The sequence below is a fragment of the Phocoena sinus genome, chromosome 7, assembly GCF_008692025.1.
Source record: "Phocoena sinus isolate mPhoSin1 chromosome 7, mPhoSin1.pri, whole genome shotgun sequence".
NCBI lineage: Eukaryota > Metazoa > Chordata > Mammalia > Artiodactyla > Phocoenidae > Phocoena > Phocoena sinus.
The window spans coordinates 22,722,123-22,738,032 of NC_045769.1; the positions used below are offsets into that span (position 1 = coordinate 22,722,123).

At 35.5% G+C, this 15,910-nt stretch overlaps 1 protein-coding gene across 2 annotated transcripts in view; it reads left to right on the forward strand.

Annotated features, from left to right (window-relative positions):
* The window catches only part of BARD1 (BRCA1 associated RING domain 1), an 86,718-nt gene extending 79,454 nt beyond the window's left edge, over nucleotides 1-7,264 (forward strand). For both annotated transcript variants that reach the window (XM_032638538.1, XM_032638540.1), the window contains 2 exons: nucleotides 4,154-4,251; nucleotides 5,309-7,264. In XM_032638538.1, coding sequence (XP_032494429.1) covers nucleotides 4,154-4,251; nucleotides 5,309-5,641 — 431 coding nt within the window. In that variant the 3' untranslated portion in view covers nucleotides 5,642-7,264. The remainder of the gene's footprint in view (nucleotides 1-4,153; nucleotides 4,252-5,308) is intronic.
* The last annotated feature ends 8,646 nt before the right edge of the window (nucleotides 7,265-15,910 follow it).

Genomic DNA, 15,910 nt, shown 5'->3' on the forward strand with positions numbered 1-15,910 from the left:
ATGGTACAAGCTTCTTTTAAAAAAAAAAATCATATCCCAGAATTCATAAGCTGCATTAGTATACAGATTCTAGACTTTGCTTAGGTAGCCAGAGCTACTTTAATGACTTCGAGTTAATTACTTTGAGTTAAGCAGTACTTTGGGAATTGGGCTGCTTACCTCTATATAAAAAAGTAATAAAATCAGGGCAAAAGGAAAGCTTACCTGAAATGGTATACACATGATCCGGAATACATCTGCGCTGAAAAGAATCTTAGTTTTAATAAGATAGGTAGTTGATTCCTGTACTTCTGAAAAATGATAGCTTTGGTCAAAATCTTAAAATATAATAGAACATGTGAAAAGTAAGAAAGATGATACAAAGCATACATTTTACAAGGATAGTGGCTTGACACATTTTAAAGTATATACCATTCTGGCATATTCAGAAATCTCCTGTGTTTACATAAACAATATAAATTATTCATGTATAGTCATTTCAGTTTGGATTCAGATCCTCCTATCTAGCTGAGAAAGTTAACTAGTGATCTTGCATATGCATATTTCTTCACAAGAATCCATTTCTGATGAAGTATTTTATTGGCAGATAATGGAATAATATGGACTTTATTAAGTACAAATACAAAATATAATTTGGTTGAGTTTTAGGATGTATTTTTTTATTGAAGTATAGTTGATTTACAATGTATTAATTAGTGCTGTACAGCAAAGCAATTCAGTTATACACACACACACACATATATATATATATATATATTCTTTTTTATGTTTTCCATTATAGTTTATCATAGGATATTGGATGTAGTTCTGTGTGCTATACAGTAAGGAAGTATCTTTAAATTGGTGGAAAAAGACCTGTTTTAAAATATTTATAGAGATTAAGGATTACAGTATATATTATACTTTAGATGAGTTTATGACTAGGAATGTTGTGAAAGTTCTGATAGTTTTTTTAACATGGAAAATAGATTTAACACTTCTTGCTGCAGTTTGCTTAACTAACTTACGTTCAGTAATTAAAACCTTAAAGTATTATCTATTATTTAGGTTTGTTAATTAGGTCGTATTATGGCTTGTAGATTCTTCCATTTCATTGATGATGTTAATATATCAGCATTTAGGTTGCTGAAAGTTTAAAGCATTTCATTCTTGTTTTGGTAAATCAGTTCAATTGGTTTATCTCAAAAGAAATCTACTAGGAAGTTGATATTAAATGTAATTATCGTAAATGTCTACTGAGAGGTATGAACATTCTGAAACTCATAGGGTACAAATGAGAGAGTGGCAGCTTTGGCATCAGTCAGATTAAACAAACTCATCAATTCACTGAAGACAAAGCCAAATGCATTGTTCTCCCCCCTCCAACCCCCCACTCCCAGGTAGTCAGCAGTTTTTGACACTTTGGTATACCTTTTGGCTAATCTCTTAAAAATAAGGATCCTCCTGTTTAGTCATCTGTTAAGTGGTTATGTCATTTATTTTGAGATACAGTATATTAAATCTGAGTGGAGAGTACCTGGCATTTCCTAAGATGCTTTATTTTTTTAATAAAATAAAGATAAAGAAACACTTATCTAGAAGTTGGAGGATATCTGAGTTCTCATTTCACATGTATCACTGGGAAAGCTGCTTAAATCTCTTAGGATTTAAGTTTCCTTATCTATGAAATGAAGAGGTTGATTAGACAAGCATCAAGTCAAATTGGCAATCTAAGTCCAAAACAGATAAAATCTATGTGGTTTAGTTCAGCATAATCATTTAAGTTTTGTGTCTTTAGGTATGATGTACATTTTCCTATTAGTTACAGTCTCCATAACTCCCTACCACTTAACACAAGGTTCCCTACATGATTATATAATTTGAGTGGCCCTTTTAGGTGTTCGAGTTACAGTCTTTGGACTAGATGTCACACCCGAATTTCAAAAAATTCTCCATGTTTTCTGTTCTACAACGGCAATTCTAACAGATTGTTATAGACCTAGAAACTGTTCCTTAGTTTTCACGGGGAAGCTATATTTTCCTTCTTTAGCTGATATTAAGTGGTAGAGAGAGTTGGCAAATTGTTACTTGGAATAAAAGGATATCAGGAACACATTCTTCATTTGGCTCAGTAATTGTAATTAGAGCATTGGATTTTTCTGCCTGCCTTTACAGAAATTTACTGAACAATTGCTATAAGGCTGAAAGTTTTGTGACTTGAGGCATGTTTACACTGAAAGAGTACTGGCATCTTCCTCTGGTAGTGCCATGCTGCCCTCTCGGTTTCTCTTGATGCCCTGCTTATCTCATTCTGGTATCTGTTAAGACTACATTCTGTTGATTGAGTAATGCTGGCATATTGCCTGGATCAATTGAAACCATTTTAGTATGCTTTTTTGATAGTTTAAATAACCAGTCAAATAAACCCATAAAATGGATAAGCAGCCAGCATAGGCACAGCCCATTTATTTATTTCTGTAGTTACACATAAGCTCTTTACTTGTTACAGTTACTTGATATTATAGGAGTATTCAGTGTTCAGTCCTTGGCTTTATATGCTGGCGTATACAGTTCATCTAAAGATACTGGTATAAATGCTCTTCAAATATCATCAGGAAAGGAGGTTTAGGAAGGCGGTTACATGCTTAAGTGATAAAAAGTAAAAGTAATAATTTATATATGAAATAATGAGTTTGAGGTAAGTCAGTGATTTGGATAGATTGGTAATGTTTTTTGCATTGGTGTTTAATGTAGAACCAATACGTGATGTCATGTAAGCACACACTGTCAGTGTTTCTCCTATGATTTTGACCTAGTCAAAAATTTTATTTTGAGACTCATTTTCAGTATACAGTAAAGTTAATATTTTAGTATTAGCTTCATTGGAAAGATAGTTTTTTATACCCTGTGAGTAGTTATTAAAAATTCTATTTTTAAAATATACTTTTTACTACATGCAAAAAACCAACAATTCTTTATAAAAACCATCATATTTATGATAAGTTAGTGAGAAGAGTAGAATTCAGCGTAGCAAATTTAGATAAATATGATCCTTGTATTGAAAACACTGGGGATGTTTTAGTCCCCAGGCAAAACTAGCAAAAAATTAATAATCACATGATAGGGAATTATAGATATGCCAGGGTTGAGTGTTCAACTGGAATATGCATTCATAGTCCCAAGTTAAGAAAAAATTCAGTTCCTTGACAAAGCTCTGCTTTTGTTGAGATAGACGTATTCAGTCATTAAAATATTCTAACTTTTATATATTATGCAATGTCTTGGAATATCTCAGTTGAAGCAGCTCTAAAACATTTGAAATATTCACCAAGTAATCTCTAGACTGGTGACTTCATTGAGTACCTGTCAATTCCAAACATGTCCCAGACTCTGCTTTACTGTTTATTTTAACAAGAGCTGTAGAGCCCCTGTTATTTGACCAGCTAAATAAGTGAGGTGTTCTGGACTCAAGTACTTTCCTTAATGTCAGATCACTTATAGTCTAACAGGAGGTTAGGCATAGGACCACCAGAATGAGTGGGGCAGATGATAAGACCTCGGGGTCAGATCATTGTGGGCTGAACTAAACGAGGGACTTTTTATTACTTTAATTTTGATAATGGTTATAAATTACAATTTAGATTTTTATTCTGGTACATGAAATAATGTACTGATTTAGGTTTTTCAGAAAGAAAACTAAAATTTGTATTCAGTACTACTTCATTGCTCAGTCCTCTGAAGAAAAGATTTCTTACACTTTCTTTATATGGAAAACCAGTTTTGTTTTTTGTTTTTTTTTTTTTTTGCCGTACGCGGTCCTCTCACTGCTGTGGCCTCTCCCGTTGCGGAGCACAGGCTCTGGACGCGCAGGCTCAGCGGCCATGGCTCACGGGCCCAGCCGCTCCGCGTCATGTGGGATCTTCCCGGACCGGGGCACGAACCCGTGTCCCCTGCATCAGCAGGCAGACTCTCAACCACTGCGCCACCGTGGAAGCCCTGGAAAACCAGTTGTATTACATTTTGTTTTGGCATAAGTAAGGTTTCTCTTTCTGTTTCAGAACAATATTTAACCATGAAGAAGAAAAATCACTTAGGTAAATGGCATAATTTCAGTGTGAAAGAAGTAATGCTCACTTGATACTTATTTTGCTTTTATCCTCGTTTTTTTCCCCAGGGGTGAAAGCATGTCTACAAAGAAAAGAATATGAACAGGAAGAAAAGTATGAAATTCCTGAAGGACCACGTAGAAGCAGGCTCAACAGAGAACAGCTGGTATTTTCCTTTTGATACTACTTGTATTGTTCTTATTATAACTTAATACTATTATTACCGTCAGGAAAAACTTCTCCTGCCCTTTCAACAAGTACAGGTGACTGATTAAAACTTTAATTGTGCTTATTTCAAGCACTTGATTCTGAGAGATGATTACAATGAGCAGTAAAAACCAGAAGGTAATAATTTCATACTGTTACTAGATTTTGGGCATCTTGAACATTCCCATAAACCTTTCAGAATCTGAGGTGAGTCTCATATAGGAAGTAGCTTGAGAGGAGACTTAGAACTACTGCTCGGATTTAGTTAACCATGTCTTTATTACTATATATTGTAGTTTTAATGGATAAAATTCTATTACCCTGTTGACATATAGGTATATTAAAAATGCCAAAGAAAAGTTTTTGTAGAAGGGACTTGTGAAACTTTTTCAGTAAAGCTCACAGAAGTGTGTTTCATATCTAATTGGATCCCTAGCCATGGCCATATAATGTATTGTGTTCTAAGGAAAACATTTCTAGAATCCTGGAGGCCACACTCCCACGTCACTGCCCTGGGGACCTTAGATTGGTAGTATATAGGAACCTAAATATGGATGGGCAGAATTGGAAAACTCCATAGAAAAGCTGTTACTCTTACAATTAAGTTTAGCTTGGTATCCGTGAAGCATGTTTCAGTTACCCTAGGAAGGAATTCTTGGGGCTTTAAGTCCCACAAAATAAATGAATAAATATTCTGATATAAGACGCTTGATGAACAGGTTTTATATGGATGTATACCATACACACACAGAGAGACACACACGCAGAGCACACCTAAAATGTGAGAAGAGTGAAAAGCACCAGAGTCTTAAGGAAAAAATTGTATAGGAAACCTTTATTTGCATGAGTATATATACTTTTTACCTAAATGGTTTATTTGAAATACAGCTTGTCTTAGCACCTCATTAAGTAGCTTCTTAGCTGCTTGTGACTTTTCTTTTTATTTCCCTATTCATAAGCAGTGTTTTTAAATATTTTGGTCTGCTTTTAATGAGCTTTTTTTTTTGTTTTTTCAGTTGCCAAAGCTGTTTGATGGATGCTATTTCTATTTTGGGGGAAGCTTCAGACACCATCCAAAGGACAGCCTTATTAAGCTTGTCACTGCATCTGGGGGACAGATCCTCAGTAGAAAGCCCAAGCCAGACAGTGACGTGACTCAAACCATCAATACAGTCGCCTACCATGCCAAACCTGATTCTGATCAGCACTTCTGCACACAGTATATCATCTATGAGGATTTGTCTAATCATCTCCCAGAGAGAGTTAGGCAGGGCAAAGTCTGGATAGCTTCTTCCAGCTGGTTTATAGATTGTGTGATGTCCTTTGAGTTGATCCCTCTTGACAGCTGAATCCTATACCAAATGTACATTTCAAATTGAACTTACACAGTGTGAGAGCCCAGTGACTGCACTGTTTTGATCATTCACATTTTTACAAATAAGTAGACTCATTCATACATTTTTTTGCCTTGAATGAAAAAAAAAATTGCCAGATTATGAATTCATTCTATGTTTACCATTTAGATGCGGAGATTGCTTTAAGGGATTTTTCTTTTTAAAACTGGCATATGTGTTGATTCATCATGTCTTTCTATTCACATTATCAGCTGTCAAAGATTAATGAGAGGGGATCAGAACTGTTGGTTAAACATACAAGTGGTATCATTATGTCTCACCCTTTTAATGTTCTTTGATGAAAAAAATCCACACCTGCCACCAGCAAAAATACTTGCCTTCGTTTAATATTGTCAAATAATTTATTCTGGCTTTGTTATAATGAAAATAGATTACCTGGTCTAAATTTGCCACCATAGGTGTTAAATTCTTTTCCTGTCTACAGTTGTATTTATTTTGCTACTTATAATTTACTTCTTCCTACATTTTTGTTCCCTTTTTAAAAAAATCTTGTCTCTTAATCAGGAAATCATGATTTTAATCTCAACATTACTGTTCTCTGGTGGTGAAAGTCAACATTGGGCTCATGACATATTTTTATTGTATATATTTGCTTATTGTTAATCAACTTATAACTGTTTATATATATAAATGTGTAGAACATTTTCTCTAACACATTTTAGAGACATTGTTAGTCAAATGTAAATAAATTAGGGAGCAGTCTTTCTGGTAGACCTTATGTATTGCTAAAATAATTTTTCTGTAGGTCTTAATTTCTTTCTTCATAAATTGTTTTTCACTTTTGGATTGCTGGGGAGGCGGAAGTTGGTGATTACTTGATTTAGAACAGATTTTTGTCCAGGTGATACAAAAGGCTATGATAGTAAGTTTAATGGTAGTAGTGAAAAGGACTTACTCATAATACCAGGACCAGGACCATCAAGGCTGCAGAATGGTAGACAGGATGTCACCTGAGAATGGGGAGACCTGGGAAGGTTACTCTGGTCTGAGTATTTCTTATTTGTGAATCAATAAGGTAGATTAGATCATTTTAAAATATTTTCTAAGAAGTAGAATTCTTTAATAAGTCTTTCTAGAAATTTAATGTACTTATAATATTAAAGACATGGAAAGGGTGTTACTGTTGAGACTTACCAGTTTGGTCCCTTTTGGGCCAAAGGGAATAGTTTGGTAACCATTAGATGAGAATACTGAGATTCTGAAGTTCATGGACATTTTAAGATCCATTTATTTGAAGTTTGAGATTCAGCTGATTATTTCAAAATAAAATTTACTTTAATCCCTTCTTTGACATGTTATTTTTCTATATGAAGAAATAAATTATGTGAACACAATAATACAGCTGACCCTGACCTTCAAGGGTGAATTAGCTCTGAAACACTCTATCCAACCAGTATTGTGTTTGTTCCACATTTCATTCAAATGGAGAATGATAAACAACATAGCACCAAGCAAATCTGAGGGGTTAGATAATGTCTGGATTAAATAATTTAAGACCCTGGGATTTTGGTTGTCATTTTTGATTTATCACTGACTTCTAGTCACTTTCTATTGCCTCATTGGTCATATTCCTAGACAGGTTTGTGTTTGTTCCTCCGATCTGAATCCCCGTTTGTAAAAACACTTTGGGGAGTTGCTACTCGCTTTCCTTTGCACTTTCTTGGTTTGTCCTCCTCCCTCTTTGTTGGATTTTGTGTCCCACTGTTAAGCAGTTTTGTTCTTGGTTTCTTTAAGTATTTATTTTGGCAGCAGTTAGTTGATGTTAAGCTCTTGAAACTTGTATTTTCTGTATAGATATACTTGTAATTATTTTCATTTTTCAGTCATAGATTCAAGCTTCCTTTTTATTCGCCATAAATCACTAAAGTTCTTTGTGCTTCCACATCTCTGTTTCTTCTATAGAGGTGACTTACTCTGCACTGTTGAAGAACGAGCCTCTGCAAGACTTGTGAGGAAATCTTTCAGCTGACAAAAGCTTGTCTTTTTGAGCACTGCATTTCTAAAGTATATTAGGTACTTTATTACTTAAATAAACTTTTTTGAATACAGTGTAACCTTGGTAGTTTGGAATCATCATGAAGACTGTCATTTATTACACAATGATTCCCTTGTGGTTCATTTTTTTTTAAACTGAAGTGTAATAGATGTAGTACTGTATCAGTCTCATGTGTGTCATAGTGATTCAATATTTTATATACATTTCCAAATGGTCACCTTGTTAACTAGTTACCATTTATCACCGCACAAAGTTATTACAATATTATTGACTATATTTCCTATGCTTTGCATTACATCTTCATGACTTTATTTTATAATTGGAAGTCTGTACCTCTTAATCCCCTTCACTGATTCTGCCTGAACCCAACCCGCCAACCCCTTTCCCCTCTGGCAACCACCAGTTTGTTTTCTGTACCTGTGAGACTGCTGTTTTGTTTTTTAGATTCCGCATATAAGTGAAATCATAGAGAAATTGTATTTCTCTGTCTTATTTCACTTAGCATAATACCCTTTATGTCCCTCCATGTTGTCACAAATGGCAAGATTTCATTATTTTTTATGGCTGAATTTGTTGATATTGTATATAAACATTGTACATATAAGTCACATCTTTTTCCACTTTCTCTTGATGGGCTCTTAGGTTGTTTCTGTATCTTGGCTATTGTAAATAATGCCGCAGTGAACATCGGGGTGCATATATCTTTTCAAGTTAGAGTTTTTGTTTTCTTCAGGTAAATACCCAGAAGCAGGATTGCTGGATCATATGGTAGTTCTACTTTTAACTTTTTGAGGAAGCTCCATATTGTTTTCCATAGTGGCTGCATGAATTACGTTCCCACCAACAGTGTACAAGGGTTTCTTTTTCTTCACATTCCCTCCAACACTTGTTATTTTTTGTCTTTTTGATCATTGCCATTCTGACAGGTGTAAGGTGATAAACACTGTTTTGATTTGCATTTCCCTGATGATTAGTGATGTCGAGCATCTTTTCATGTGCTTGTCGGCCATCTGTATGTCTTTGGAAAAATGTCTCTTCAGGTCCTCTGTCCATTTTTAAAATAGGGTTGTTCTGGGTTTTTTTTTTTTTTTTTTTTTTTTTTTATTTTTGGATATTAAGTTATAAAAGTTCTTTATATAGTTTTGATATTAGCTCCTTATGGAATATATGATTTATGAATTCAGTAGGTTACCTTTTTATTTTGTTGATGGTTTCTTTTGCTATGCAAAAGCATTTTAGTTTGATGTAGTCCCATTTGTTTAATTTTGCTTTTGTGTCCCTTCCTTGCCTGAAGAGACAGGTTCGAAAAAATATGGATGAGACCAATGTCAAAGAGCTTACTGCCTATGTTTTCTTCTAGGAGTTTTATGGTTTGCCTCCAGCTTTGTTCTTTCTCAAGATTGTTTTGGCTATTTGTGATTCCATACAAAGTTTAGGATTCTTTGCTCTAGGTCAGTGAAAAATGCCATTGGTATTTTGATAGGGATTGCATCGTATCTGTAGATTGCCTGGGGTAGTGTAGACATTTTAACAGTGGTAATTCTTCCAATCTATGAATAAGGTGTATTTTTCCATTTATTTGTGTTGTCTTCAAATTCTTTCAGAGTACAGGTCTTCCACCTCATTGGTTAAATTTATTCCTAGGTGTTTTATTCTCTTTTTATGCAATTATAAATGAGACTGTTTTCTTAACTTTCTGATAGCTTGTTTTTGGTATATAGAAATGCAACTGATTTCTATAAAGTTTGTATCCTGCAATTTTACTAAATTTATGTATTCCAGTAGTTTTTTCATGGTGTGTTGGATTTTCTGTATATAGTATCATGTCATCTGCAAGCAGTGACATTTTTACTTCTTTTCCAGTTTGGATTCCTTTTATTTCTTTTTTTGTCAGATTGCTGTGGCTATGGCGTTCAATACTACATTGAATGAAAGTAGTGAGAGTGGGCATCTTTGTCTTGTTCCTGATCTTAGAGGAAAAGCTTTTAACTTTTCCCCAGTGAGTATGATGTTAGCTGTGTATTTGTCATATATAGTTTTTATTATGTTGAGGTACATTCCCTATACCCACGTTACTGAGTTTTTATCAAGAATGGATATTGAATGTTGTCAGATGTTTTTTTCTGCATCTGTTGAATTGATCATGATTTTTATCCTTTGTTTTTGTTAATGTTAATGTGGTATATCACACTGATGGATTTGCAGGTATTGAACCCTCTTTGCATTCCTGGAATAAATCCTATTTCGTTATGCTTCATCACGATGTATGATCCTTCAATGTATTGTTGATGACTTTGGTTTGCCTTTTTTTTTTTTCTTGTCTGGTTTTGGTATCAGGGTAATGCTGGCTTCGTAAAATGAGTTTGGAAGTGTTCCTTCCTTTTCAACTTTTGGGAACAGTTTGAGAAGGATAAGTATTAACTTTAAAAAATTTTGGTAGAATTCCCATGAGAGTTTTAAAATTCCTGTTTCAATTTCACTAGTAATTAATCTATTCATATTTTATCTTTCTTCATGATTCAGTTTTGGAAGATTGTGTGTTTCTAGGAATTTAGCCATTTGTTCTAGGTTGTCTGATTTTTCGGCATATGATTGTTCAGAGTAATTTCTTATCCTTGGCATTTCTATGGTATCAGTTGTAACTTCTCTTTCATTTCTGACTTTATTTGGCTTCTCTTTCTCTCTCCACTCCACCCCCCCCCCCACACACACACACCCTTATGAGTCTGGTTAATGATTTATCAATTTTGTTTATCTTTTCAAAGAACCAGCTCTTACTTTCATTGATCTTTTCTATTGTTTTTTATTTTTCTAGTCTCTATTTCAGTTATTTTTGTTCTGATCTTTATTGGTTCCTTCCTTCTACTAACTTTAAGCTTTGTTTGTTCTTCTTTTTCTAGTTTCTTTAGGGGTAAAGTTAATTTGTAAATTTTCTTATTTCTTTTTTTTAATTTTTTTTTAAATTTATTAAGGTATAGTTGATGTACAATATTGTGTTAGTTTCAGGTGTAAATTTTCTTATTCACATAGTCTTGTCTCTCTGAACTTCCCTCTTAGAGCTTTTGCTACATTCCACAGATTTGGGAAAGTTGTGTTTCCATTTTTATTTGTTCAAGATATATTTTGATTTCCTCTTTGATTTCTTCATTGGCTGATTGTTTCGTAGCATGTTGTTTAGTCTCTACGTGTTTGTGTTTTTTCCAGTTTTCTTTTTGTAATTGATTTCTAGTTTCATACTGTTGTAGTTGGAAAAGATGCTTGATGATGATTTCAGTCTTATTAAATTTATTGAGAATTGCTTTGTGGCATAACATGTGATCTGTCCTGGAGAATGTTTCATATGTACTTGAAAAGAATGTGTGTTCTGCAGTTTTTAGATGGGATGTTTTGTGTATATCTCTTAAGTTCATCTGGTCTAATGTGTCATTTAAGGTCAACATTTCCTTATTAATTTTCTGTCTGGGTGATCTAGTCATTGATGTAAGCGTGGTATTAAAGTCCCCTACTATTATTGTATTACTGTCAATTCCTCCCTTTATGTTTGCTAATATTTGCTTTATGTATCTAGATGCTCCTCTGTTGAATGCATAAATATTTTCAAATGTCATATCCTCTTGTTGGGTTGACCCCTTTATCATAATGTATTGTCCTTCTTTGTCTTTTGTTACAGTTTTGGTTAAAGTCTGTTTCATCTGATATAAGTTTTGCTACCCAAGCTTTCTTTTTGTTTTCATCTGCATGGAATACCTTTTTCCATCCCTTCATTCTCATCCTGTTTGTGTCCTTAGATCTGACGCGAGTATCTTGTAGGCAGCATATAGATAGGTCATTTTTTTAATCCATTCACTCACCCTATGTCTTTTGATTGGAGCATTTAGTTAATTTACATTTAAAGTAATTGTTGATAATTAGGAACTTACTGCCATTTGGTCAATTGTTTTCTGGGTTTTTTGTAATTCTCTGTTCCTATTTTCTTTTCCTATTCTTTTTCCTTGTGGTTTAATGATTTTCTTTAATGTTATGTTTGGATTCCTTTCTCTTTATTTTTTGATATATCTATTAGAAATTTTGGTTTGTAGTTACCATGAGGTTCATATATAACAGTCTATATATAAAGCAATCTATTTTAAGTGGATAGTTGCTTAAGTTTGAGCACAGTTTAAAACACTAGGGACTTCCCTGGTGGCATAGTGGTTAAGAATCCACCTGCCACTGCAGGGGACATGGGTTCAATCCCTGGTCCAGGAAGATCCCACATGCCACGGGACAGCTAAGCCCGTGGGCCACAATTACTGAGCATATGCTCTAGAACTCGCGAGACACAACTACTGAGCCTGTGTGCCTAGAGCCCATGCTCCACAACACGAGAAGCCACTGCGATGAGAAGCCTGCGCACCTCAACGAAGAGTAGCCCCCGCTCACCGCAAGTAAAGAAAGCCCCTGCACACCAACGAAGACTCAATGCAGCCAAAAATAAATAAATTTATAAAAATAAAAACACCACATCCCCCCAAGGTTTATGTTTTTTACATCATATTTTACATCTTTTTGGTGCTTATTCATTTATTACTTATTGTAGTTATAGTTGATTTACTACTTTTGTCTTTTTATCTTCATACTAGCTTTGTAAGTGGTTAATTCACTACTTTTACTATATATTGCCTTTACCAGTGAGATTTATGTTTTTCATATATTACTATTTTCTTATTTCTATTTATGGTCTTTTCTGCTTAAAGAATTCCCTTTAACATTTCTTATAAGGCCAGTTTAGTAGTGATGACTTCCTTTAATTTTTGCTTATCTGCAAAACTCTTTATCTCTCTTTATATTTGGAATGACACCCTTGTCAGAGTGTTCTTGGTTGTAAGTTTTTTCCTTTCAGTGTTTTGAATATTGCATGCCACTCCTTTCTGGCCTGCAAAATTTCTGCTGAAAAGTCTGCTGATAGTCTTGTGGGGGTTCTCTTATATGTAATTAGATGTTTTTTTCTTCCTGCTTTTAAAATCTCTCTTTAATTTTTGACATTTTAATTATAATGTGTCTTGGTATGGACCTCTTTGGGTTCATCCTCTTTGGGACTCTGTCCTTCCTGGACCTGGATGTCTCTTTTCTTCCCCATGCTAGGGAAGTTTTCAGCCATCATTTCTTCAAATAAATTTTCTGCCCCATTCTCTTTTCTCCTTCTGGAACCACTATAATGTGAACGTTAGCACACTCGATGTTGTTCTAGAGCCCCTTAAGCTATTCTCATTTTTTTTTTAATTCATTTTTTCTTTTCGCTGTTCTTTTTCTTTTGCTGATCTGTGTAGTTTTAATTTCAGTTATGGTATTCTTCAAGTCTGAGTGGTTCCCTCTTATATTTTGTAACTGTTGAAGTTCTCACTGTGTTCATTCATTCTCTTGAATTCACTGAGCATATTTCTGACCATTACTTTTAATTTTTTATCAGGTAGATTACTTATTTCTGTATCATTAAGATCTTTTTCTGAGGTCTTGTCTTGTTCTTCCAGTTGGAACATATTTCTCTGTTTCCTCACTCTTCTTGGCTCTCCGTATTTTTTCTGTGTATTAGGCAAAACTACTTCTCTCAGTCTTGAAGGAGTGGCCTCGTATAGATGCTGATTCTTCTTATTCAACCCTGCACTAGCTCTTGGTTGTCTCTTGGGTCTTTGTGGTTGTCTGTACTGCCTAATTAATTAATTAATTAATTATTTTTGCTGTACACGGGCCTCTCACTGTTGTGGCCTCTCCTGTTGCGGAGCACAGGCTCTGGACATGCAGGCTCAGCGGCCATGGCTCATGGGCCAGCTGCTCTGTGACATGTGGGATCTTCCCAGACCGGGACACGAACGTGTCCCCTGCATCGGCAGGCGGACTCTCAACCACTGCACCACCAGGGAAGCCCTAAGCCAGACATTTTTGAGGCTGGTCTCTTTGGTATAGATCCTAGGGGATGGGGTGCCTGATGTGGGGCACCAACCCCACACTCCTCCAGGAGAAACACCTGCCTGGTGAAATCCCTCCTTACTGTGTGCCACCAGGTGTGGGTGGGATTTTTGGCAAGAGTGTTTCTCTGCCACTCCTACCCATCTCGATCTCCTTTTATCTTTTCTTGTGGAGCAAGTATTCAGTTAGTTCTCAGGTTCTATTCAGACGGAATTGATCCAAATGTAGTTTTGTATTTGTCATGTTTGTGGGAGGAGGTAAGTTCAGCCTCTTCCTATGCTGCCGTCTTGAATCACCTCTGTCAGAGTCTTAGGATTCTACTGAAGTCAGAGGGTTGGGAGCTTTTCTACAGTGTTACACGTGGCTGTTTTCTAGTTCTACCTGTATTTTGCAGTTTTCCCCTTGACAGCTGCTACTTTATAGCTACTTACCTATTTCCATAAATACATTACCCTATCTAATTTGTTAATTTTTTTTTCTTTTGACTTTCTGGGAAATGGAAACCAGATAGGAGGCATATTAGAATTATGGATGAAATAAGGATAAATAAACAATGTGTGAGTTTTAATGATTCACCTGAGTTAGATACTTAAATTTTCATAGGTAAGACTTATCATTTATTTCATCTTTCTTGTTTTCTTTTGAGCCTTCTTTGTGAATTCAGCAATTAAGTGACCTCTGCATAGATGAAGACTGTGTTTCGGAAGGATTGATATTTCCTGTGGAAATAAGATGCAGAGAGGGGGACCACATTACACGTTAGCTCTTACTGCCTCCATGACTTGTGGTAGAAAAAAGAGTCAATGATGTTCTAAAGGTTTGCGGACCTCATCATAGTCACAAATGTCTATTCTCTAAATGTGGCAGGAAATAATGTTTATTTGATAACAATGAGCCACTATTTTATTTGAAGACGGAGTGAACTACAAATTGTGAACTTAATGTTTATCTTTATAAGTCAGCCCTTTTCAAGAATATGCACATCGAAGCAACTAATAACTGAAAACTCAGCAGCTCTAATTCTTCTTCCCAGTCAGCTGATATGTATTATGTTTGGCTGCTTAGCTGCATACTCTCTTATGAATTAGGGATCGTTGGTTATTGGTGTAGCTTTCTAAGTCTCTGAGTGCACCTTTCTATACCTGGAAGTTTCTATTAGAATGGCGATATGGGAGAACTGAGGAAAACACTAAACTGTTCTGACTCTGACCTGGCTTAAAGGGTTTGTGATTAACACCCCAGCACTTACAAGGATTCCTTTGGTCCCAGTGCTCCAGTTTGCCTGTGCGAGCCACTCTGAGAAGGTCAGTGAGCCTAACATCAGGCTTGAAGATTGGATTGAAGACCCAGGAAGGGCATGCCTCCTGCACAAGCTTTGAAGTCAATTGGACTTGGGTTTGTTTACCACCTTTTTACTAGTTTAGTTAACCTGTGTGTACAGTTATAAAGTTGGGATAATACTGTCTGTCTCACTTGGATGTCAAGGTGGATAAAGCACTGAGCACCTTGTAGGCACTCACAGGATCACCTTTCATTCCTGTGTGAGCAAGATGGATCAGAGACATCTCTAAAAGCAGCTCTTGGAAAGTGGCTTTGGGTAGCACAGCTCATCTTGGTCCTGAATCATCCTGGCTGTTGTCCCCATCCCCAGCTCAACTGCTGGCTGTCCTATCTTCACTTTACTGACATTGGCCTTAACAACATCCAGGACCTGGCTTGTTTGGCTAGTGTCTCATGTCTGACTTCTCTCCCCAGCTATGAGTGAAGTTTCCCCAGCTATGTAGCCTCTCCTACCCATTCAGGTAAGATTTTGTTTGGCTTTCATCCCCTGAATGCATGTACTTTGGGTACCAAGACTACTTGCCTTCCATACTTAATATACGCCCCTTAGAAAGCACTGGCCAAACTTCTCCTGTCAGCATTGTGTCACAATCCCTTTTGGGCACCTCAACCCTTCTGCTGTATGACTTTGGGATAAACTTACTTTATACATCTCAAAAAAAAAAAAAAAAGAGGTTGATTTTTGGCTGCCTTTGGTTTATAACTTGTGAGACTCATATTTTCATTATTAATACTACAAAATTTTCAAAACCACTCCCCATTGCCTGCTGGCTAAAATAATATTGCCAAAATATTCTTCCATCAGTGAAGTATATAGGTCTTTTTCTAAATTTTACCAGTGTGGCTACCTTCAAGTTTTTTAATAACTCTTCTTACAGAAGTATTACATAGTTACTGTAGAAAATTTGCAACATACAAAA